The following is a 24,877-nucleotide window of genomic DNA, read 5'->3' on the forward strand; positions in this document are numbered from 1 at the left end:
TCTCATCCAGGGTCTTCCTCTCCTGTGTTTTCCCTCCACCTTTCCTTCTTCAAGGACTGGTCCCTCCTGGCCACATGCTCTAAGTATTGTCAGACAGAGCTTCAGAATCCTTGCCTCCAAAGAGCAGCCTGGTTTCACCCTCTCTAGGACAAACCTGTTTTTTCTCCTGGCAGTTCGTTCAGTGCTCTTCTCCAGCACCACAGCTCAAAGGCATTGTTATTCTGTCATCCTTGGTCATTGTCCAGCTCTCTGATGCATAGCAAGTAGTTCAAAGGGCATGGCCTCGATCAACTATATTCCCCGCCTCCCCGCCCGCCCTCAACACCATAGTTCAAACGCATCAACTTCTTCTGTGATCAACCTGACTGATTAAGTTTTCACTTGTTCCTAAGGCTGTTGAAAACGTCATGAGTTATGTCAGCAGCACCTTAGTCCTCCAAAGGACGTTTTGCCTGCTTTTGAATACTTTTGAAACTCTATCTCTCACAGCACATTTGCCCAGTGTAATACACTTCACTGGATTTCTTGGCCCACCATGGATGTTGCTTGTGGATCCAAGTAAAAGAAAAGAAAGCCTTGACAATGTCACGGTTCCAGTTTCCTTGGCTTTTTGTGTACGTGTTATGATGTTATTTACTGGTCCAGTTTTGAGGATTTTTATGATGAGTTGTAATCCTTATTGATGACCAGATCTTCATCCACAAGTGCTTCACGTCCTCCTCATGTTCAGCAAGCAAGGTTCTATCACCTGCATAGTACAGATGCACGTTAAAAAGTCTTCCTCCAAGCCACAGGCCACATCTTCACATAGTGTCGTTCTCTGATTATTTGGTCAACATGTAGGTTGCATAGCGTGATGAATGGACTTTGTGATTTTCTGTGTGACAGGCAGCCTTTGAAAGCCCACTTGAGGGTCAGCTGTGGACTCCGTGAGAGCTGAGAGACAGAGGCAAATACTTTGTGTTTCTGTATGCTTCCTGCAGTGAATAGAACGTTTCTATTATTATCTGTGCTGAGACACAGGCTCAGAGAGGCTGAGTAACTTAGCCCAGGGCAGCGTAAGCTACGAAGCGGCAGAGCAGGCTTGCAGTCAGTCAGTCCTGCAGCGCTCTGGCCCTGAAGGGAGGCTGAGTCTTCGCTTTGCTACCTCTCGAGCATTTCCTTCGCAATGATAAGAGTTCTCTGCTTCCGTAGAGAGCAGGTTAGCACTGTGGATAGGACACGGGCAGCCTTGACTTGGAGAAAACCAGCTCACAGCTGGACACTCCTGACCCTGTCCTAACTCAGAAGCATTCATGAATTAGTTGGTTGTTGATGGTGACATTGAAGCCCGGACTTCATTTTCTTTTCTTTGGCAGAATTAGAGGCCAGCAGCTAGCGATGCAAACTCGCATTTTTTTCCATTGGTACAAATTACTTGTCAAGAATATTACAGCGTCACTTTTTGTACCTTTAGCAATGGCATTTTTAAGACTTTTTGGGTTTTGTTAGTAGGTATCTTTCCTCTTCCTCCTCTTTTATTTATTTTTTTTTTAAATTGAAATTTGGGCGGGGGAGTGGGGTAAAAAATTTTTTTTTAAAACATGGAAATTTCTTGTATAGTCCCTTTAAGAACCTGGAGTAAGGTATTGACACTGGTGGCTTTTGTGGTAAGGAGTTATGTTGCCAAACCCAAAAGCACGTATTTCAGAGCCACCAGCTGGTCCTCACAGAAGGTGGACAGTCTCTTCCTGTGCCGTTTTACGGCTTGAGAACCTGCTGGGGGGCGGGGGCAGCTGTGAGTTGATCCCCACTGGGTGGTTTGTAACAACAAGCAGCATACTGGATAAGGAGCCTCTCCAAGAGGGACTGACTGTGTGACTGTCTTTCTCCCGAGAAGCACCCGGTCGGTTTGAACTACCTGCGTTTGGAATTAGCGGGCCATCTCCTTGCCCACGAGGCCATCAGAGCTCCCAATCGTTAGATGGATAAATCATGTGCTGTCACGCACAAGTTTCTGAAAACACCTCAGCCTCCTGTCTTGCACATTTGCTCCTTGGAACCCTAGCACGCAGTGAGGAGGAAGCTTCTTTTCTTTGTAGTAGGGTCTCTTTCCTCACTAGACAAGACTGGTCTCCGGCCGTCCTGACACCAACTGTGGACAGGCCCCAGCACTCCTCACTGGACTCCTGCCTGAAGAGTGGGCGCCTCGGGGGAATCTTTGAGCTGAGAGGACAAGTCTGCCGTGTGTCTTCTGGCTCTTAACCTTTCTTTGCCTTTAGGTATAATGTTAGTCTTTGAGAATTGGTGAGAATGTCTCAGGGCCGGTTTCAGCGAGTGCATTAAGACCAGAATGACTGTATTGTTTGTCAGGTCATGCGAGAAAGTACAGTGTCACAGAGCACTGTCAAAAAAGGGCAAAGCAAACAGCCTGCGGCGCTCATCCTGTGGACTTTGGAGGCAGCCTGTAAACCCAGCTTTTGATGCCTGCTTCTTTTCTCCTTTCTGGCGTAAAAGCGAACAACTGCTGTGTGGTGTTGCTGGTTCACACCTGTATGGCCTTGACGGAACTAATTCACTGGGGAGTGTTCAGATTTATGGTAAAGTAATATGGGAACAGGAGATCTGGACAAACTCACTTCCTGGCCCTTTGGTGAAGGAAGTCAGCGCTCAAAATGATGGTTCTGGTGGTCAGAGTGGAACTCTGGAAGGTCATCGTAGGGGCAGTGACCGCTGAATTGAAGTCAGTTCCCCGAAGGTGTCACTGTGGTGAAAAGAGTAGGTCTGTTCGTTTCGGTATGCTGAGCGGCAGAGGTTAAAGGTTAGACCTAGAGATGGGAATTTAAAAAGCACCTCAAGTGTAGCAAATCACCATCAGTTAGAAGCTTATGGCCCAGTTTGGCTGGACACGTTTGTTTATGCTTCCGCTGATGGTTCTACAGCCCATTTCTTGAAAAAAAAAAAAAAAAAAAAAGATCCATCCACTTTATTGGAAAAACAGTTGGAAGCGCTTTGCCAAGGCCCTGTCTAGTGTGGCTGTGGGTACCCGATGGATGTTGAGAGGAGCAAGGATTATAAACTCCAGACATTCAGATTTCTCTTCTTTCACAACAGCACATTTTCCTTTTATCGTTTCTTGAGAAGGTGGAATCTCACGCCAGGAACGAGTTATAATTCCAGAAGGATTCAGGTTCCTGCTGTGACTTTCCAGGGTGATGGGCTCAGGGGCTCCACGATGAGGTACCTGCATGAGGAATTGGTGACAGTCGAGGGGGGGGTTGGAGAGCCAGAGGGGTAGCCCCCCGTCGTTACGTGGTTCCCCTCCCTGCTGTTGGAGAGGCAGAGGGGTGGCCCCCCGTCGTTACGTGGTTCCCCTCCCTGCTGTTGGAGAGGCAGAGGGGTGGCCCCCCGTCGTTACGTGGTTCCCCTCCCTGCTGTTAGGTGAATCGGGTGTGACTCACGGTGACCCTGTGAACCGCCATCCTGAGCCGGGCCCTGTCCTGTGTCCTGTGTCCTCATCTCCTTCCTACGCCTCCACCCCCTTGCTGTCTGGTTGGAACTGACTCACAGCTGACCTTCCACTGGGTTTCCAGAAGCTGTAAATCTCGTGAGGGGAGATTGCCCATCTTTCTCCCATGGAGCTGCTGGTGGATTCAAACCACTCTCACTTGGTTTGGCAGTTCTTCCTTACCCACTAGGCCACCAGAGTTCCCTTATGATAGACCTGTTACCTTGTTTCTGTTGGGGAGGTGTGAGGGGCCCTCTGAACTGAGAACCCCGCACCCCACCCCGTGGTCTTCACAGCACGACACAAGATGGTGACAGTCCGGCCTCCCCAGCACAGGAGTGTCCGGGTGGTGGCCGTGTGATGTTCCTTTGAGGGCGCGGCTGGGCTTGGGGAGCCCTGTCTGGGATGGGGCCTCCACTCACCCCCGGTTCCTCCTCTCCGGCTGACACAGCAAACCCGTGGCATCCCGGGATTCAGGCTTTAGTTGCTTTGCCAACTCACCCGCCTTTTTAACCGTTTTTTTATTACTATTATTAAATTTTATTAATTTTAATGAACATTTATAATTAACCTTTTATTTGCCCTGGAAAACCACTTGGTGGCTTTTTGGGGATTTTCCTGGGATGCAGCCCGCAGTTGAAGCAGACTTCGGGGGCCCGAGTGAATTCCCCCCCCCCACTGCCGTTCCTGCTTCCTCCTCACACCATTAATGAGCTGCTGCAGCCCCTGCCGCAGGTCTCATTAAACGTCATTAACCTGCAGCATCTGCCTGGAAGCGCTGCCTAAAAAGAGGAAACTCAGCGAAACAGTCTTCTTGCTGCTGCTAATTGCCTCCAGTCATACTTTTTATTAATTAATTGCTCTGCTTGGCTCCAAATATGAATGCAGAGCTTTGTTTTGCATTCCAGGCAGCAGGCAGGCTGCACGCAGGCTGCTCCGTGGTCCCGTGCAGGGGGTCCCTGGCCCCAGGCCTCAGTATTGGCTGGCTGTGGAGACCGAGGTGTAGGAGCAGCACGGCGTGGGTTTGGTAGAAGGTGCGTTACAATCCCGAAGGCACGTGGTTCGTATCCACCCACCGCTCTGCAGGAGAAGGATGGGCAGTCTCCTCCTGGGTGATTAACTGCCTCTCTGAAAACCCACCAGAGGGTCGGCTGTGGGTCGGTTCAGAGCAACAACAAGCAGCTAATACTGATGTTTAGTTCGAGATGGTGTTTAGTTTGTCTTCTTTTTAATTAAAATTATTTTACTTGTTTAAAATAGATAATGACAAAACAATTACAAAAAATAGTTTTATGACTTAACTGATTTCAGAGTTTAAGAAGACTTTATTAAGAAGACATTTTAATGGTGGTTGGACTGGGGAGAGAGGAGGTTTCTAAACTTCGTTCAAAGGTGATACTTGAAAATGTCAAGGAAGCATGGGTTTGATGGGAGGTGGGTGAAATCAAGGACCCTTCGATGATGCCAGAAGCTTTTCATTTCTCTCTGGTTCTGGATCCAGGAGATGAGCGTGCCGTGCTCCGCTGGGACTTGCAGATCTTAAAGGGAGGAGACCATGGACAGTACAGAGAGCGTGTGTTTGCCTTCCAGATAAGGGCTTTGGCCATGATGTCTAGCGTCCCTCTGAGTGTGGACTGGGCCAGACCAGTGGCAGACGTGCCGTCAGCCCGTGCTTTGAGTGGGGCCAGTGGCTGCCTCCGTGACCCTGAGAGCTTGTCACAGAAGTTCTCAGTCTCTGCTCTTGTGTAAAATGTGCTTGATAACAGTTTGGTGGGTGAGGATTAATGCGTTGTAACTGACGTGTGGAGCCCTCGTGAGCCCTCAGTTAAGGGCACGGAGACGGGAGGTGACAGTTGAATTCCTTTAGCTTCCCTCGTGTGTCACTGACCCTGTGTGCGCAGCATGTGCTGGACTGGGGTCTTACCTGCCCTCCTCACACCTCAGCAGTGGACTCCACCCCTTGGTGAGGCGGTCAGTGCGCCCCAGAATCAGGCCCCTTCTTCCCTTGTGGTGTGACCTGTTGATGAGACATCGCTGGTCAGTGACCACCAAAGACCTCTCGTACTCAAAGGTCTTTTATTAAAAAGGAAATTTGCTTTTCACCAGATGAAATCTTGAGGATAATCCCAATAAACAGAACAAAACTGGAGCTTTACAGACCAAAATGCAGGTGAGGGGGTCCTTGGAACCCCAACCTGGAGCCTCCTTTTTTTGCATCTCTAAATAGCAGCATGGTTTCCAGACTCCTCCCCCAGCTTCTGATAAGAAGGCCTGGGAATGAAACAGTTTAAGTCCTGGTTTGCTAATCAGTAGATTTTGGGTTTGAATGTACCTGTGGCTCCATGGGGGGAAGATCTGGAGATCTCCTGTGAAGACTTCCACCTAGAAAACCCGATGGGACAGTTCTTTTCTGTCATATGGGGGTCTCTGTGAGACACACAACTGTAGCATTAGATAGACACAGTATTTCCTCCAGTAAATACCATTTTGTATCCGCAGTAATACGGAGTAATGTTTCTAGGCATTAAGTATAGAGTCCATAAATTCCAGAAGACAGACAGACAGACATTCATTCAGGGTGGCGTTTTTCTTTCTTGACAAGTACTGACTGAAAACAGCTTTCTGCATGTGACATTTTGTGGGGCTCCGGAAGAACCTTGCCTCTTTAGTGCCTCCCGTCCTGCAATCTCGGACCTGTTGGTGAGCATCAGTCATCTTATCAAATAGAAAGGATTTTCTCTATAAATAAAAATATCCTTTATGGTTTTTCAGATTTCGCTGTAAGAGTTACTTATTCTTAAACGAGCAAACAGTGCAGACATCCAGACAGGGAAATGTTCCCCATTTCTGGTTCTACTCCCTTGAAATAACTACAGTGTTGGAAGGTTGTATTTTTGTCACTCATTTTTAGAAACATGTATCCGTGGGATTGTAATAATGCATTTAAGCTAATGTATATTCTCCTGGTCTGTGAATTGGTCTTTTTCACTCCTGCTGGGTGGTGGCTGTCCTCCCAGGCCAGTATATTACTGCGTTTCCCTTGATTTTCATGCTTGGAGCCTCTGGGTGTTAGTGGTTCATGAGCTTGACTTTTACTCAGAAGGTGGGAGATGGACCTGAAGGGGCCCCAGAAGAAAGGCCTGGTGACCACTTCTGACAGACGGGCCTTCAGAACCCTCTGGGCACCGTTTGGCTCCAGTCGGTGGGATCTTCTCAAGTCAGAACGGACGTGACAGCACTAGTTTTCTTTTGGTTTAAATGTGTGGTGGCCTGGTGGACAGAGTTGCGTTGCCAACCTGAAGGCAGGAGATTGAAATCCAGCAGCTGTTTGCTGAAGGAGGGACAGTTTCCTCCCCTGAGACTTAACAGCCTCTGAAAACCCACGAGAGTCGATTCTGACTCAAGGGCCATGTGTTTGAATTGGTTGGTTTTTTCAAAAGAAGTTGTTTTGGTGTTTTGTTTTGTTTTTTTTTAATATCAATATCTTGTATTTTGCTTGCCAGTACATGTTTAGTTGTTTATAATGTTTGTAAAAAATAGTCAGCCAAAAGAGGGAAGACCCTCAACAAGACCGATTGACACAGCGACTGGCCCTGGACTGGAGCATGTCAGAGGTGTGAGGTCAGGATAGGACAAGGGCAAGGTTTGATCTACTCCCTGGATCGCTGAGTCGTAGTCCACAGACAGCACTTAGTAACTCTTGGGATTTGAAAAGTCTGCCATACACATTCTGTACATCTTTGTGTGTTTGCACAGATACTTAGAAAAATGAACGCACTGCACCTGTGATTGGTAGGGTAGATTTTGATATTTTGCATTCTCGCTCGTACCAGTCTCATGGGTTGGCTGGTCCCTCCACGCCCTCGGCCCTTGGCGTAATCCACTCCGGAGTCCAGGGAGAAGGGCTGGAGCTTCCTTATTGCCTGCTCCTCCTGAAATGTCCCTGCTGTTGTCTGCTCTCCTCTCTGCTGGGAGCCTCCAGCCCTTCCCACCCACGTCCAAGATTATTATCTTTATAGAAGCCGCTGTGAGGAAACAGCCAAGGTCTTCATTAAACAGTAAAGGGCCCCGAACAACAAGCTGTCTAGAGCAGTAGGCTCCCCAGCTGTATCCAGGCACCTGGCAACAGTGCTATCCCGTGACAGGGTTAGCTCACCGTCCCCCGTGCAGGCTGGCACCCCCACAGAGCACCAGATCCCCACACCGGGCGAATAACCAGCATCGTGGAGTGGGAGATGGACAGGGATGTGCACAGGGACGGAAAGAAAATGGGGTGGGTGGCCCACGGGTGGGGGTGCACCCCGCTGTCTTAACAAGATCTGTGTTCTGTTTTGTGGGAAGAGATTTCCATTTCATTCAAGTGCCACTTGGCAACAGGTTTTAAGTTTCCAAAACAAATAGAACAATAGGAAAACCCATGTATATATGCCTTCCTCGTTACTTGTCTCTCAGTTGTTCGTGTGTGTCCTTGTGATAACGGGGGAAGCCGCCCGGTGGTGTTTTCTGGGGTCTGATCTTCATGCTAGCAGGTGGTCCTCGCTCTTTCACCCACAGAGCCTCTGAGCAGATCCCAGTGCCGCGCCATTGTACCACCAGGACCTCTAAATGAAGAGAGGAGTCATGACTCAAGGTCCCTGGGCCTCAGCTCTGAAGTAAGCTGAAGTGACCTTGTGCCTTCTGATTTCAGCTGTTGATTTATGTCCTTGAAAATAGATTTTGATTTGAAAAACAAAATCCTGGCAAACGCCGCTCAGCGCCCTGCCCACCTCTGATGTTTTGTGAGGGATCCTGAGATGTAACCACACGTGTGGACCCATCGCTGTGAAATAGTGGGATCATTTTCTTCTTCAGTCTTCTGTCTCCCTTTACTAAAGGCACTACTCGCTAGATAGTATCCTACTGATACTGATCCACCAGAACCGGACTGTTTGGCTTCCAAAGAAATCTTGTGTAACCATTTATGTATGAGTGAGATTGAGTAAATCCACACAGGAAGTGAGCAGAAGTGTTTGGGTTTGTGTCATCTGCTCTCCCCGCCTCCACCCGGCCCTAGTATTTCACCCGGCGCGTGGTAACTTTCTCTTTTTGATTGTAAGATAGCTTTGACAATCCCTACAGTGATAGCTGAGCATAAGTGCTGTGACTTTGCAAGTCCAAGATTGTCCTGTGACCCTTGGAGGAGAGAAAATCGCTCATGGCTTTAGCTGCCCTTCCCCCTCACGGTGCCTTCTGCTAGTTGCTGACCTAAAAGGAAGAACTACCAGGAGCTCTTTATGGTTTAATGTTAGAGTGTCTACTACCATTTGCTGTCTTGCCTGGCATAACAGTTTATTAGACAAATCGTGGGCTGAATTAAATATGGAACTGCATTCGATCAGAGCCTGTTATTCAGGAAAGTATTTTCTGGATTTTAGTTGTTGTTGTAGTGGTGTCCTATAGAGTTGGAACACACACCCCAAACCCCTTCCACACACTCCCTGCCAATAGCTGACCCTTCAGTGGGTTTTCAGAGGCACACGGGAGGAGATTGCCCATCCTTCTCCTGCGGACCTACTGCTTGCCTCGAACCACGTGCCTTCGGGATCACAGTGCAGCTTCTTACCGCTAGGCGACCAGAGCCCCTTTTGGAGTTTAGAGTTGAAATTTTGTGGGATGCACTGGGATGCCACTTAGCAAGTAGTGCAAAAGTCTGGAATGCCTAATTTGGTCCCAAGAGTAGCTCATTATTTGTTTTGTTTTTATGTGAGTTGGTTGGTTGGTTAGTTGGTTGGTTAAAGAAGCATGCTTCACCACAGTGACACACTTATTTCTGAAATCCAAGTGGAGTTCTGGACAGTATCCTAGCATGTTACTTAGACAATAAGATTGAGGCCTTACTTGCACATGTTGTTATGTGCCGTCAGGTTCAAGGTGACTCATGGCGTCCCTGTGAACAATGGATCCGAGCCCTGTTCTGGTCATTGCCATCCATACCATCTCGGACACACTTGAGCCCATTGTGACAGTCACCATGTTAATCCATTGTGTGGAAGGTCTTCCTCTCCTCTTCTGACTCTCCACCCTAATCATTCAAGTACTGTGTCCTTCTCTAAGGACCCAATTTCTCCTGACAACATGCACAAGCTGTGAGACAGGGTTTCACCATTCTTGCCTCCAAGGAGCAGGCCAGTGTCATTTTCTCCTAGACAGACCAGTTCTGTTCTCCGGCACCACAACTCAAAGGTACCGATTCTTCTTCTGTCTTCCTTATTCATCGTCCAGATTTCAGATGTGTAGCAAGTAATTGAAAAAAGCCATTGTTTGGATCAGTTGCACCTTAATCTTTAAACCAGCAGCCTTGTTCATTCATACTTTGGAGAGGTCCCTGACAGCAGATTTTCACGATTGGTCATGAAGTTGAGGCAATCTTAATTGCCTTCTCAGCTGGCCGTTGAGCTCTGGTAGATACTACAGCGGATCCCCAGCACTGGCAAAGGGGGTTGGCTGGCTAACTTGTATACTCCATAGCGGCTGTTTTCATGAGATGGAAAAACATTCTTTCGAGTTTATATTTATGAATTCGGGCAAGTCTCTAAAAGAAACTGAGCTTCACTGTACCTTTCTTTTTACCAAAAGGGTTTCGTTTTTGCCCAATGAATCACACCAGTCACCTTATTTAGAGGACCTTTGCGGTATCTTAGGTGGGAGCCTCCATAATCAATTATTTGAGTGAAGGTTTGATCTAGAAAACAGTGCTGCGCTTGAAAAGCAGACAGAGTTCCCAGTGGTTAGGTGGTTGTGCTTTCAGCCCAGAGGTGGACGGTCCACGTCCCCGAGTGGCTCCAGTGGAGAAAGATGGGCCGTCTCCTGTGTGATGCTGGAGGGTCAGCTACGGGTTGGTTCCAACTCTATGGCCATGAGTTTGATTTCTGGATCTTTAGTGTCTCCATCCCTCTGGTTTAAGAACAAACCCCCTCAAGTCTTTGTTTTTGTACTCAGTGGATGGCAGTTACCCCTGGCATCCTCATTCAGCGGGAGAGCTGTCTGACGCTGTCACGAACAGCTGGCCTACTGGCAGCGCCCTCCTCTCTGGGCATCTGTGACGGAGTTACATCAATATCCTTTTTTTATCTTAAGGGTCTGACACAATGTGACTCTAGAGTATGAAAGAAGGTTCTGTGTTCCCTCCCTACAATGTTGTCCTTAACTCTCTTGGGCTCTAAGACTTCAGGGAAGCTGGAGAGGATTGAAAATGCTGAGCAAAACCCAGGAATCATGCTACTCGATGTCTCTCGTTGCTCTTGTAAATATATCTGTATATCTCATGGGAACCAGCCCTAGCTGACCCTCTGGTGGTTTTTCAGACTGTAACTCACACTGAAGATGACCCATCTTTCTCCGTTGGAACAGCTGGTAGATTTGAACCACCTGCCTTTGGATTGGCAGCGTGACCCCTCACCCACGAGACCACCAAAGTTCTTGCCCGTTATGTCACCATCTATAAACATATCTTTTGCCAACTTCACATTTTTCATTGATTTTTTTTTTTATCCTGCTGGTTTAGACCAGCTCTGTGGCCCACAGAACAGTTTGCTTGCCTTTTTGTGCTGTGCATGGAAGGAGACAGTAAATTGGACTGGGGCATGCCAGAGAGTGTGAACGGTACAGGGTAGGCCAGGTACAGATCTGATGTTCTGAGATGACTGGGAGTCGGATTTGACTTGACAGCACCTAACGACGACACACTGGCTGTTGCCCTTGGAAATAAACTTGATAGCAATGGGTTTTAAGTTGGTTTTCAGCAATGAAAATGCAACATAAAAAAAAAAATTCTCTCCTAGTTGGTCTATCAAGACTGACATTCTGCCATGGAGTTTAACACACACAGAGCTGTTGACCTGTTCAGATCATAGGCTTTTCCGTCTTTTAAAGGGCACTTCAGGTTGTCCTCTGTCCACATTGGACTTTGTGTTTTTCACGCCTTTGCGGTGAAGGTCTGGGGAAGGAGGTGGTCATGAATTAGTTCCAAGGACCCCACGGCCTGCCTGGAAGAGGACGGGATGCAGGGAGTTGAAGGATCTGACTTCACACTCCCTGGTTCTTCGTTTGCCTGTCAACACCAATCCTGTGTGTCAGGGTAGCCTCGGTGGAAAGAGGGAAGGAGCCCTGATTGCACCCCACTGATGTACGGTGTGGACAGAGTCCTAGGGACGTTAACCCACCAGAAAGTGCACGTGGCTACCGAGTGCCCACCTGGGTACGTGTTTCATCACTGCAACTCTTCACCCGCGATTTGCACCCCACTCGTACCTGGCCGTGCTTTGAGTTTACTGAAGCTGTAAATGACACAGGAGGAGGGTTCCCTTCTTTCTCCCCTGCTGGATTCAAACCACCAAAGATGTGTAACCTCCGGGCTAGTGCCACAGCTCCCTCCCCACTGGGCCATCAGAGCTCACATGTTTTTAAGAGTAAAATTTAAAATAGGACCCTGTGTGCTGTCATGGCCCTGGCGAGGACTGGCATGTTTGCTAAGCTGATTTTTTGAAAATGGAACCTTATGAATTGGATATAGAGAAAATAGTCTTTTTAAAAAGTATTTTAAACAAAATAGTGACAGAACTTTGTAAAGGACTAAAATAGTGACCTCTTTTTAATTTTATTTTTTATTCTGTGTGTACAGTCAAATTGGATCTGACCGGTATAGGAGGCGATTGCCCCTCCTTCTCCAGCCGAGCATCTGGTGGATTCAAACTGTGCATCTCTGAGATTGCAGTGCAGCTTCTTGCCACTAGGCCACCAGAGCTCCCCTAAGTAGTGACTTTTTAAAGATTTCGGCTGCATAAAATCTCTGTTGTGTATTCTTATTCATCATCCTCTCTTTTGGTCTGTCTATCTGTCTGTCTGTCTTTAAAAATGTTTAAACCATTCTCATCTCCCAGGCAGGCCCAAGTTTGCCGACCCCTATTTTAAAATAATCTTGTAAGTCCTGTAGGCGCTGGGCAGAGACTGACCCAAGATAATAGGATTTATTTTTTCCTTTCACTTCGTCACCCCTGGGGACACTGCTTTGAGGGCAAGGTTTTGGGTTCTTTGAGGTCCTACCTACAGTGCAGCTGCGGGTGAATCACAAAACCTTTGTGTCCCGGGTTTCTCATCTAGTTAAAATGCGGAAGCAAGTGATGACCCTGAGGCAGCACTGGGGCCTGTAGGAGCGGACCTGGTCCGTCGCTTCCGTTGATCTCTGGAGCTATCTGGGCCCCACTGTCCTGCTGAGCCATGCTGTAGCCATGGAGAATCCATTAACAGGACTCCATATGTGTAAAGGCAGTTCTGAAGTAAGGTCTGTTTCTGAAAGCATCTTTTTTCTTCTTGTTAATGGCATTTTACACTCCCCCCCCCCCATTCTTCCCGCTTCTCATCTTAACTTTCAATTCAGAGTGTTTCGCTCATCTCTAGTTAATAGCCTTCAAGTCAGTGGGCCCATAGCCGAGCCCCCAGTAGCTTTGGGAGGCTGTATATTGCACAGGAGACGAGGGCCCATCTTTCTCCCTACATGCAGTCGGTGGACTCGAACTGCCAAAGAGGGGCCACCTGTGTGAGATAGCCGTGCAGTTCCCAGCAGGCAGTGCCGTCAGGGCTCCCTTGAGAGAAGTTGGTGATGTTCTCCTGCCCACCTCGTCTCTAAATGAGCCCCCACCGTAGTCTCAGGCTCCCCCATCATACCCTCGGGCTCCTCCCCGGCCTGGGATCTTGGTGGATTCTGATGGTGAGCAGCTCATCCGTGAAGGGGGGCTGGATTGTGGAGCCTGGGGTGTGGGCCCGATTTCTTAGCTCGTCGTAGATCTCCTCTCGGAGGTTATTAGTGCAGTACCTCCGTTTCCACCATAGCAGGATGGGAGCTGGGCTGCCCAGCAGCCCCTGTGAGCTGCACGTGGGACCGGTTCCCTGTGTCAGCTGCAGGTGCAACATTACATAGACTTCATGGTTAAAGTCAAAATCAGGCTAAGTATTCAGGGAACATTCAGTATTTGCTCCACACACTTTTTTTTCTCTTTAAATTTAGATTTTAATGAAAGTTTATAGAGAATCTGGGGTATATTCACACAGTGGAATACTATGCAGCATTGAAAAACAAGGAACTAATGAAATAGTATACAAAATGGGTGACTGTGGAGGCTTGATGCTGAGTGAAATAACTCAGTCACAGAAGGACAAATACTGCATAATGTCACTTAGAAAACAGGACTGACATTGGGTTTGGGGTGGGGGGAGAAGGGATAAATAATATACACACACACTTATAAGATTGTTTGTGTGCCTTTTGGTTAAACTGAGAAAATAACTTCAGCTCAAGTTCTATTTATATACCAGCTGGGAAACATGAATTTAAAGGCCCCCAGACTAATCCGTCACAGAGAGACCTTCAGTCCAAAGATTCGTTTCCTTCCTTTTGCTGCCCCGAGATAACAGTTTGAATCTCTATTATCAGTGCGGCCAGTTGCAGGTTTCCTGCTCTGTGTATTTTATGTGTTGTTCTTGGGAAATGATTTTACCCCCTCTTCAAGCAAGGGCAGTAATAATAGAACTTCACCCTACTGTTTTCTTTTGTTTTCAATTAGGCTCCTTTTAAAAAAAATGACATATATTGAGCTTACTGATAAAGTGTTAAAACCTGATATAAATAAAGCCTCTTGATAATTGGCCTGTTTGGGTCTGTATTAAATAGCCTCCTAATTACATCCTTTGGCACTTTGAAGCTTCATTCTACCAAACAAGTGTCTATTTGCATATAAATCGTCGTAATTGACCCCCTCCTCCCCAGACATTGTAATTGGATAGATTTTTTAGTTTGGTCCCAGATCCCTTTTATCTGAAGCATCAGACTACAGAATTGCGTTTACTCCTTTCTCAGACATTGGTTGAATAATTGCAGAAGACAAGACAGTTGTAAAAGATTCTGTGCATTGCCTTTCCTTGGTATCAGCGAGGCCACCACAGCTGGAGGAGGAAGAGCCAGGAAGCGTCCGGTTTTCACGCACTGGAGATTTGGTCAGGAGTGCATCGTGTGAAGGCTCTAACAGGTTCACAGTTGAGTCTGTGCACTGGAGGTAGTTACAGGCTAATGCTTGGGGAAGGTGTAGGACACAGAATAGTAATAAAAAGATAACAACATTCTTTCAATAATGATTCCTAACCCATCTGACAGCCTCTCCAGAGAGCTAAGTTTAACCACGGGCTGCAAGGAAGGATGTAGGAAAAGAGAGCGTGCCTTCAAGTTAGGAAATTTGGCACAAGCGAAGATGTGGGAAAAGGACCATGTACAGTGTAGAGTTCAGAACATGTTGGGAAAGAGAAGGCATCAGGCTTTGGGTGGAACAGAGCCCAGAGAACAGTGTGTTAGAGACAGGTCTCCACGGGAGTTGAAGCATCAGGAGAGGTTGTATGGCAGACTTGAATGCCAGAGTCAGAGGTGTGGTTTTGTGGATGTGTGGGGCCCTTGGTGTAGTGGGGTAGCCACTTTTATGAGGGGAGAGAGAGGCTGATATTGGCAATGATGTGCAAGGCAGGTTAGAATGAGGAAAGCAGGAGCTTGGGGACCTTGGGTTAGTACGTTTGAGGACGTAGCCTGGAACTCTTGAGTTTTTCTTTTGGCCGCACAAAGACGTATGGTCAGATTTATCCTCTTGATCATCCATTCAGCACTTGAAATAGCATCTCCGCGACTCCTGTCCCACTTGGACGTTTCCTTTTTTCTGTCTAGACTTTTCAGTTCATTGAGATCAGAAATCTTGTCTTAGATGGACTTTTGCAAATAACAAGCACTTTGTAAATACTGGACTGTTACACTCAATTTGAGACTAGCCCACCCTCAATTACACAGTATTATTAACATAAACAGCCAGCGGAATGAGTGCTTTCTGGTCTCCTTTTCTTCCCAGCTCCCATCTCAACTTTTTCCTGTCACCAGCCCAGGTGTGAGACCTGTCTTTCTTTGCTGTGTGTCTCTAGGATGCAAAAGCTGCTTGGGTTGCTAAACCTTTGTCTTGGCACAATTAAAGAAGAACTCAATAGGACATACCAAGTTCAGAAAAGTAGAAAGATTTGTTCTTACTTAAGCCAACACTAAATTCAGTTTTAGGAAAATTGAATGGAGTCTTTGGGCAGTTTCCCCTTTGCTCCATCTGTAGATGTTCAAAGACATTGCTTATCTCTGAGATATTTCCAAGTTTGTGGCCACACTGTGGTAGGTAATACGGCTGTGTCCAGCCCTTGTGTGAAGGGTATTGAGGAAGGTTGCTCTACAATCATGTCCTTAACACAGGGCCCTCCTGTTGATTGAAGCTCGATCAGGCCAACAGAGCGTTCACTTACCCACTTGAAACAGCTTCTCTTGAGTGACTGTGTGAGCTCGGCACCCTTCCAATGTGGATAGGAGTCGTTTCCTTCAAAAGATGAGGTGCTTCTAGAAAGGGATGAGGTTGGTGATGGTTTGCAGAGTACTTCAGTTTGATCAGGGACCTCTGGTGATGGAGTCTGTTCCAAATCCCACTAATCACCCAAGGGCAGGACTACTCCTCTGACGATGGTTCAAATCTCTCAGGGAGAAAGACGGGTAATCTCCTCCCAGGCAGTTTACAGCCCCCCAAAACCTGCAGGAGGCTGAGCTATGAGTAGATTCCCACTCGGCAGCAGTGAGTGAATGTTGGTTTAAAGCATTAAGTGTGTGTCCCTTTTTTAAAAAAAATTAATTTACATTTACATTACATTACATTACATTTACATTTACATTAAAAAAACATTTACAGAGATTTTGGATTTTCTTTCATTCATTGTTGCACTTTTTTCTTTACCCCCCTCCTCCCAGTTCGCTCCTCTCCTTGAAAAGCAAAAGATAAACTTCTTCCTTGGTATATAATCCCCCCGATTCCAACCCAAACCCTCTCTCTCCCTGCCCCAATGCATCCCTTTTTTAATACCACATCTTCTTCTCCTAAGAGACTTTCAGAAAATTTCAACTTATCAAAAATCAAATACTAAAGGGCACCCGGAGGAGAGGTTGGCACTGTGCACTTACAGCCTCTCATCCCTCCTGTCTGTCTCTGAAGAGGAGAGGAGTCAGACCAAAAGAGCAACGTCCACGAGCCTCCCACATGCCAGTCCAGCCACTGTCCAAGGGTGACCTGGCCGCCTTGTCCCTCAGGGAACCAGGATCTTCTGCACAGGGTGCTCGTCTGGCAGACATGCTGTGGGTCTAGTGAGTCTGAGGAAGTGTGGATCGCTGTTTAGATGCTTGTAAGGATTTTCAAGAAGGAGCACCATGGTGGGGTTGCCCTTGTCATTCGCTCTGTCAGGAGTCAGAAGCTGATGTGGGTGTGGCTGAGGACAGGGGTGTTTGTTGTTGTTGTTGTTTTCATTTCTTATCAGCCCTTCTCACTGGCCACGACATCTTTTCAGCCTGTCAAGGGATTTTATGAGGAGTTTCTTCGGCATGTTGTGAAGGTAGTTTTTGCTTTTGTGGAGAACATGGATTCTCAAGTGTCAGGAAGGATCGCTGGTGGGTCTGCGTTTAAGATTCATTTGCTGATGCAGTGTGAGGGCTTCTAATCCCCCAGCTGCTCCACAGGAGACAGAAGGCGTCCAACCCCCATCCCCCCGTCAGGGTTACAGCCTCGGGAACCTTGTGGGGTCACCGTGAGTCAGAGTTGACTCGCTTGCAGTGACGTTTTAGAGGCTCATTGGACCCTGATATTATGGGGCTCCTTGGACGTTTCTCAGATGGCTTGAGTTTTAGTTGAATTGATGGGAATGCCCATTTGCTGGGAAAGAGAAGGAGCCTAGTTAATGAGTGATTATGACAGGAGGAAACCTTGGTGTGTGCGGTACCTGGTCTCAGTACACGGGTGGGGGGGGTACAGGACAGTCCTGGGAAGGGAGGACCCGCTGCTGAACGGTTCCCACGTAGAACCGTAGAACCTGCTCCTTCACGGCTCCACCTGCCGTTGTGGGTGGGGCGAGGCAGGTGGGGTCCTGTCTGCATCTAGGCATCTTGCTCCTGGAAAGAAGATGTGGGTGTGACTTGATATGGCCATGGCTATTACAAGCAGAACAGAAACGCCCACTTTGACCCAGACCTGCCCGCCCGTGCCCTGCCCACTGTTCCTTCCGTTGTAGAGGCAGGTACATTCTGAAAAGAGGTGTGCCCCAGGGTGCGTGGGTGAACCCTGAGGGGAAAGTGAGGGAATTTCTGCTGCTCTTCAGTCAATACGGAGCCATCAAAAAACCTTTACTGGGGCAGAGAGAGAATCGGGAACATGAGGGAGACCAGTTCCGTGTCCTCTAAGGGGCACAACCTTAAACTCTCTGAGCACCTGCTCTAAGTGACCCCGGATATCCAAACTAGGACTTCTCAGCTTTGGCACCTTTGGCACTTGTGACCAGACAGGTTTTCATCGGAGGGTGCATTGTAGGATAGTTGGCCGCATCCCTGGTCTTTCCCTGGTGGACGCCAGCAAGGCCCCAGTGTGGCAATCGGGAAGGTCTCCCACGCTGCCATCTATGCTCTGGGGAGCCAGGTTGCCCTTGGGTGGAACCCTTTGGTGTGTGTAACCGACCTCTTCACATGGAGCTGTTACCAGTGTCACCATGATTCCACCTTGTGGTGACTGTCAGAGTGTGAGAGAGCTGTGTCCTGTAGGGTTTTCAGTGCCTGGGTTCAGGCCTCACTTATGACTCGAACGAACAACCTTTAAGTCAGCAGACAAGTGTGCACTAACATTTGCACACACATCTTGCAGCGGCTCCATAGACTATGTCCCTTTCCATTGCTGCTCCCACCACCTCACGTGCCCGGGCTCCATGACAGCGACTTGGAAATTTGCCCCTGGACCATCTTCTGCTGTCTGTGCCAGGGCCCTCTCTCTCCTCCTCGGACACCTGGTCTGTCTCAGGCCGGCTGGGTTGGGAGTTCAGAGTTGATGTCATGCGCCTTTCCAGGAAGGGTGGAACAAAGGACCCGGTCCCTGGGGACATGCCTGCCCTCAGCCCTCCCTTCCCCGCCTTCCGGCTTCAGAAGTGTTTGTTGTTCCCCAGGAGCTCTATTGTAAGAGGACATGCTACTCTGGCCTGGCGGGTTTTGCTCCCCTCCATTGGGCCCAGTTCCTGCCCCTAGAGTTTCACGGTGGATTGATTCTGCTTGGTTCCCCGGTCAGCATCTTCCCTGCCTTTTGCAGAGCAGTGGTGTGAACCCGAGGAACTTACTGGACCCGGCGTGATCTTGCTGGCTCTCGTTTGTTACCTGTTTTTGTTATTGTGAGATACTGTTGAGTTAGAACCGACTCAGAGCTCACCCTGCAGTGGGTTTTCAAAGGCTGTCTATCGCACGGGAAGAGATTGCCCCATTTTCCTCCCAAGGAGCTGAGGATGGATTCAAACTGTGTCCCTTTGGGTTGACAGGGTAACTCCTTACTGCTGGGCCACCACAGCTCCCTCCTTCTGTTACCTGGGACCGTCCAGACACTTTGCAGGCCCAGTCCTGCCCCTCACCCACCAGGAGAGCAGGAAGAGAGGACGGGACAGCAAGCTGTGTCCACTTGTTCAGCCTCTCTTACTTCGCCCCGGTCTCCATGGACCTCTGCAGCTCCGGAGAGCCCTTGGTTGGCTTTTTTCCTCCTCGGCTCTACTCTGTCTGTCCCCACGGGTGGCGTCTGTGGGAATAGTCATTCCATTCTCAGGGAGGAGTTGGGACCCTTGGGGACAGGCTCTTGTTCGGAATCCCATTTGCTGTCCTTTGAAGCGAGTCCTTGGGATCTCCTCGTAAAAGAGCTTGTTAACACCCTGTTCTGAACCTGAGAGGAGCCGGGGCTGTTTCTTAATGTGAGATTCACCCAGGAGTGACAGCTGACTGAGAAGCACGCCCTGTGCTTGTTTGTTTAGAAATGCCTTAATCCAGGCTGACCTTGGTTTTCATCTTGTTCCCTTGATGGACTGGGTGTGGTGGTGACTTTGTGCCTCAGACCTTTCACTAGCAGCCATCAAAGGCTTTATTAAACGCACTTCACGGTACAGGATAGCACTTAAATGAGTGTCATAGTTGACGGTGAGTGTATTTGAACCGGGACCTGCTTGGTGCCCGCAGAGGCCATCCGAGATGCCCCTGGGAGACGCGCCGTCTGTCTGTGCGCTCTGTCCTTCGGCCAAGCCCAGGGCAAAGATCCAGCCGCCCTCGTCGTCTGTGGAGATGCCTGTGAGATGAATGATGCATGTGATCCATCCTGTGTTAATAGAGCAGCTCCTTTCTCCACCCACAGCGAGCTCTGCTCTGCGCTCCAGGAAAGGCGACTGGGGTGAAATGGACAGATCGTGAAATTAATCATTTTAGAGCGAGCCGTCCGGTGATACCTAGCACATTCACGACACTCGCAGCTGCCACCTCTCTCTAACTGCAGATCTTTCCAGCCCCTGGAGGGAAACTCTTCCCCCCGATTACACATGCACCCCTCTTCACCTCCTCCAGCTCCAGCCCCTGGCTTCCACCCATCTGGATTGTCCCCATGCCACCCTTTTTTGGTCCTTGGCCTCTGTCTACTTGGGCTTGACCCTTGTTGCCAAGGGCAGTCCTTCATCCCCCCCCTGGAAAGGCTGTGCCCACAGGGAGACCAGGAGGAGGAGCCGCTCAGGGCAGCAGGTGGCTGGGCATCTTGGCAAGTGTCCGGCTGTCTCACCTGCCAGGTTGGCAGCAGTCACAGATGAGGGGGTGCCACCTCCCTGCCTGGGGTGCGGGGTGATGGAGGTCTCAGCAGGCCCACCTCTCCGATATCCTGCCAGTTTGCTGTCCCTCTGGCCCAGCCTGGGAGCCTGCCATCCGAGGCCACCAGACACCAGCCCAAGTCAGCAAGGGTGGTTCTGTCATTTCATCAAGTGACGTTGTCGTACAGGAGAAATCCTTGGTGTTCTCTCCTGGCTCCACGCATGAACCTTCTGTTTAGTTTGCGTTTGTTCCGGAAGGACTCGATCTTGATTCTTCCAGTTCTCTGAGCGGTCATTGTGCTCAAAGGGAGATGACTGCAGACAGGAGGGGAGGTCTGCAGAGAATGAAATCAGAGGTCCTGGGGGTGGGGGTGGGGGCAGGTGGCCAGGGTACATCCATGTTGCTGTAGAAGGTCTTTAGTAGCCTTTACTTAACAACAATCTGCAGAAACAAGAAAATTGGAACCTGTTGGTAGGAGGCTTGAAGGTCTGGACAAGTCCATGGCAGGTGCATCGAGATTTTCCCTTCATGCGTTGGGCAGAACTTGATCTCCGAGGCTTGAAATACTCCATACTGTTTCCTGAATGACTTTTAATGGGCAGTTGTTGCATTTTTTACCGTAAACCAGCACTTAACCTTCTCAGAGAATCGTGAGATTCGGTGAGGGTGTCGTGGTCCACGCGTCTAATTGAGGAACAAGTCTGTGAGACCCCGGCCGGGTCCCTGTACCCCCGAGTCTGCCCACAGCTCTCTGCCCGAGTCCGTACTCTCTGCCGGGCACGTGACCGAGCAGGTGAAAGGGCCACAGCGGATCAAGGTCATGAGTGACTTTATCCCCGCTGGGGTATTTTTAATGCCTAATCCTTTGTGCTTGAGAGCAGCAGCCTCTCCCTGTCCCCTGAGCGTCTCCGTCTTGGCCCTGCTCGTGGACTCTGGGCTTGCCCCATGCTCCTCAGGCAGGGATAATAACTGTAGCAGATGGCCAGCAAATGTCAGCCTTATGGACACTGAGGACCCCGTGGTGATGCCCTGCCCCCTACGGAGTTGGGAGAACATGCCGTGAGCGGGAGGAAAGGGTACATTGCTGGCGGGATGTCCAGGGGTGTAGGATGCTCTGGTTTCCAAAGCGCCGACAGTGGTTCAGATGCGCTAAGAGGACGCATCACCAGCGTCCGGCCTTGCTGTTCCCTCTCTGACCTGTGCCTTGTGGCCCTGCCGGTCCCACTAAAGATCTCTCTCTCCTCTGCTTACAGATGAACGTGAAGCAGTGCAGAAGAAGACCTTCACCAAGTGGGTCAACTCCCACCTGGCCCGTGTGTCCTGCCGGATCACGGACCTGTACACGGACCTGCGCGATGGCCGGATGCTCATCAAGCTGCTGGAGGTCCTCTCTGGAGAGAGACTGGTGAGTGGATATTACCCGGGGTGTGGTACGGTGGGTGGGAGAAGACGGCCTAGGATCAGGTTGTAGACGCATCTCCTGTGGTTTCCTCCAGTGAATGGTTGGCATTTTAGAGCAGGGAGTCTTGATGAGGAAGACAGGTGCTGTGGGGAGGGCGCAAGAGTCACCTGCCCAGACTGAGGGAGGTTCTGGAGCTGGGAGACACGTCCTGGTTCGGTGCTTTGTGAGGTTCCTAGGGGAAATTGAAAGGGCAGATTTGGAAGCTGGCCCCACGATGAACCTGCCTGCTACAAGATCACAGAATGATTGTCTAAATCTGTTTTATTGATTTTTTTCGGGGAGAATCTGAGCCACCTGCCCACACCCCCTTTTTTCTTATTCCCAGAGTGTCTTTACCTGCCTGTGACTTTAGATATTTCTTTTCTTTTCTCCCCTGTTGTACGCTTTCCGTTTTCTTTTAAACGAGGAGGGAGAGGCTGGTGTTGCGTCATCTCCTTGGGAACAAGGCTTCGTATGCATTGGCTGTGCATTTTCTGGCAGGGAGCTTGTGAGCGCCCACAGGGAGAAAAATCCCGATCTCTTTCCCAGCGCTGCCGTCTGATACGGCTTGAGTTTGTGCTCTCAGACCCAAGCTTGCCGCCACCCCCAGACCTGACCCGGCAGGCTCTGTCTCGTCCAGGTTTGCACATGGATGCTGGGCTCCACCACAGGACACGGAGACGCACCAGTGCTGGTGGGAGGGCTGTGCCAAAAGCTGACGCCCAGATCGGAGCACCCCACCATCTGCGGTGACGTCAGTGGGAAAATATGATGCTGGTGGCTGGCAGGGCCGCCAGGAAGCCTGGTTTTGAACTTGATCCCCACCCTGTAACTGAGCCGCAGGGGATCTTTGCAGACCGACCCCTACGTCTCTGGTCATGGGCAAGGGGCTAAGGCTGTGCCCTGCCCTAGTACTAATTAGCCGAGGGGGAAATTGTCTCTTTGATCCATGGTGAGAATAGGGGTCCCTTTTCTCTCTCCTCTCAACCCTCTATGTATGAATAAGACCCTTGATGGGTACAGGAGCCCAGCTGGTCCAGAGCACCCTTCTCTACTGTTTGTCCCCTGAGCGTGCAGGTGATGTGTCCTCATTGTCCATACATCTCTGTGTAAAGCAAGATGAACAGGTGTTTCGTGGGGTGGGGCCCAGAGAAGATGGGTCTGTTCATTTCATTCATATATTTAATTTGCTTTCAAGTGGAGTCTCCTCTGTAAGATAAGGCGAGAGTGGTTGCGATGCACAGCTTTAAATGTCCTTTTTATAACCAGCTTTCCCTCTGACCTCCACTTCCTCCTCTCCCCTCCATGTAACCTAGTATGATTGTTTATTGATTTTTTCCCCTTTTTTTTTTTTTTTGGCATGGTGTTTTGAAAGTCGCTCAGAAAAATCATTACAGGTCATGAGCCTAGCTAGGAATTACTTTGAACATTTATTTTGGTTCCAGTAAAGTCCAGTTTTTCTAGGCCCCTTGGCAGTAAATTGTTCACCTACTGGGGGCCTGTATCTCTTTTATGCCAAAAAAAGATCGTGTCCTTGATAATATCCGCATAATACGTAAACTGAGGCCGATTGCCTTCTATTTTGAACAAATTATCAAAAGTATTGGGAAGAAAACAACAAATCCCAGTCCTTGCATGTGGATGCCTCTCCTGTTCTCAGAAACAGAAACGCACCTCAGACTCACTGCCCTTGAATCAGAACCAGTTACCCACTAGCCGGCCACTCCTTCAGTGGGTTTTCAGCAGCTGTCCACTGCATGCGAGGAGATTGCCCATCTTTCTCCCTCAGAGCCGCTGATGGAGTCAGATGGCCGGAAAGGGGCTGCCGTTGGGTCAACCCCACAGCTCTCTCTGGACCACCAGCCCATGGGGATGTTTGCAGTGACCAGAGAACAAAGAGGGCAGGGATGGAGGAGAGGTGGGCTGACCACAATGACCACCGTCTCCAGCCTCAGAGACAGAAATCGTAGCAATAACAATACACTTCGTAAAAGCCAAGTGCCTTATTAGCTTCTTTCCTTTCCCCCTCTTCACCGCCATTCCTCATGAGAAGCTGAAAAGTTTTAATAGCCTTCATATTCCAAAAATAAGGATGTGGTAGAGAGCGTCGGTGGGAGCTCTTGTTTGGTTCATGGAACTTTCCGAGACACAGACCTCCCTCAGACTTGGGCTGCAGAGTTTGGTGGAGCCCCCAGTTAGAGACCTTGCTCAGTGCGGGCTTATCAGAGGATCCTTCACATTTTCCGAGTCTAAAAATAAGGAAGGAGGTGGCTAGAGCTTCCGGGCCTGGGGAACGTGTGCAGACAGATAACATTCATCAGCCCTGGACTTTTGGCCCCAGTTACCCCAGAGTGGGGTCACTGTAAACATTTGTATCCCATCTGCAGCCGTGTCCCTCAGCCCCCAGCACTTCCTGCTGTCCTGGCCAAGGGCCCTGGATAAATGTCTGAGGGACTAGATTGTACCACGTTTACATTATTAACGCAGCCTTACAACCAACCAGCAGCCCTCTTATTTTACGCAAAGTCTGTGTGGCATTTTTTTAAACCAGGCGGCTCCTTGGAGGCAAGGATTCTGAGGCTCCGTCTAACATACTTTGGACATGTTGTGAGGAGAGACCGGTCCATGGAGAAGGACATCATGCTGGGGAGGGTGGAGGGACAGCACAGGAGAGGAAGGCCCTCTATGAGGTGGATTGATTCAGTGACTGGGATAATTGGGATGGGAGTGTCAGAGACAGTGGCGATTGGCACAGGACAGAGCGGAGTTTAGGGCTGTTGTACACAGGGTCGCTATGAGTCGCAGGCGACTCGACGGCACATAACAACAACAACAGATGATTATTATGATCCTGACAATTTAACTCCTGCCCCAGCCAGAACTTTCATCTAAGAAAATCTGAGCTAGTGTTAAGCTGTCATTTGGATTATTAAGAAACTGGATTTGGGTGAGCTGGGGAAGATCAGAAGGCAGAAATCTGCTGGCCCTCGCTGGGGCGGCACTGGTGTTCTGAAGTGCCCTTCCTCCTCCCTCAGGTCTTATGACTCAAGCAGCAACAAGCCAACTGGGAAAAGCTCAGAGGTGGCTGTTCAGTGGGGTTGCGTTGGTGAACAAGAAAGCCATCCCTCTCTAGAATCTTAATCTGGAGCGAGGGAAGATGGGGACTGTGGTTCTTCATAAAGGCTTTAAGATTGCCTTTCGCCCGGTTACAGGCCTTTTTACC

At 49.2% G+C, this 24,877-nt stretch overlaps 1 protein-coding gene across 3 annotated transcripts in view; it reads left to right on the forward strand.

The window, feature by feature from the left end:
* SPTBN1 (spectrin, beta, non-erythrocytic 1) overlaps positions 1 to 24,877 on the forward strand; it is a 166,285-nt gene that overhangs the window by 68,992 nt on the left and 72,416 nt on the right. For all 3 annotated transcript variants that reach the window (XM_006880924.1, XM_006880923.1, XM_006880925.1), the window contains exon 2: positions 21,467 to 21,618. In XM_006880924.1, coding sequence (XP_006880986.1) covers positions 21,467 to 21,618 — 152 coding nt within the window. The remainder of the gene's footprint in view (positions 1 to 21,466; positions 21,619 to 24,877) is intronic.

The sequence above is a fragment of the Elephantulus edwardii genome, unplaced genomic scaffold (assembly GCF_000299155.1).
Source record: "Elephantulus edwardii isolate Elephantulus edwardi_28Jun2011 unplaced genomic scaffold, EleEdw1.0 scaffold00011, whole genome shotgun sequence".
Taxonomy (NCBI): Eukaryota; Metazoa; Chordata; class Mammalia; order Macroscelidea; family Macroscelididae; genus Elephantulus; species Elephantulus edwardii.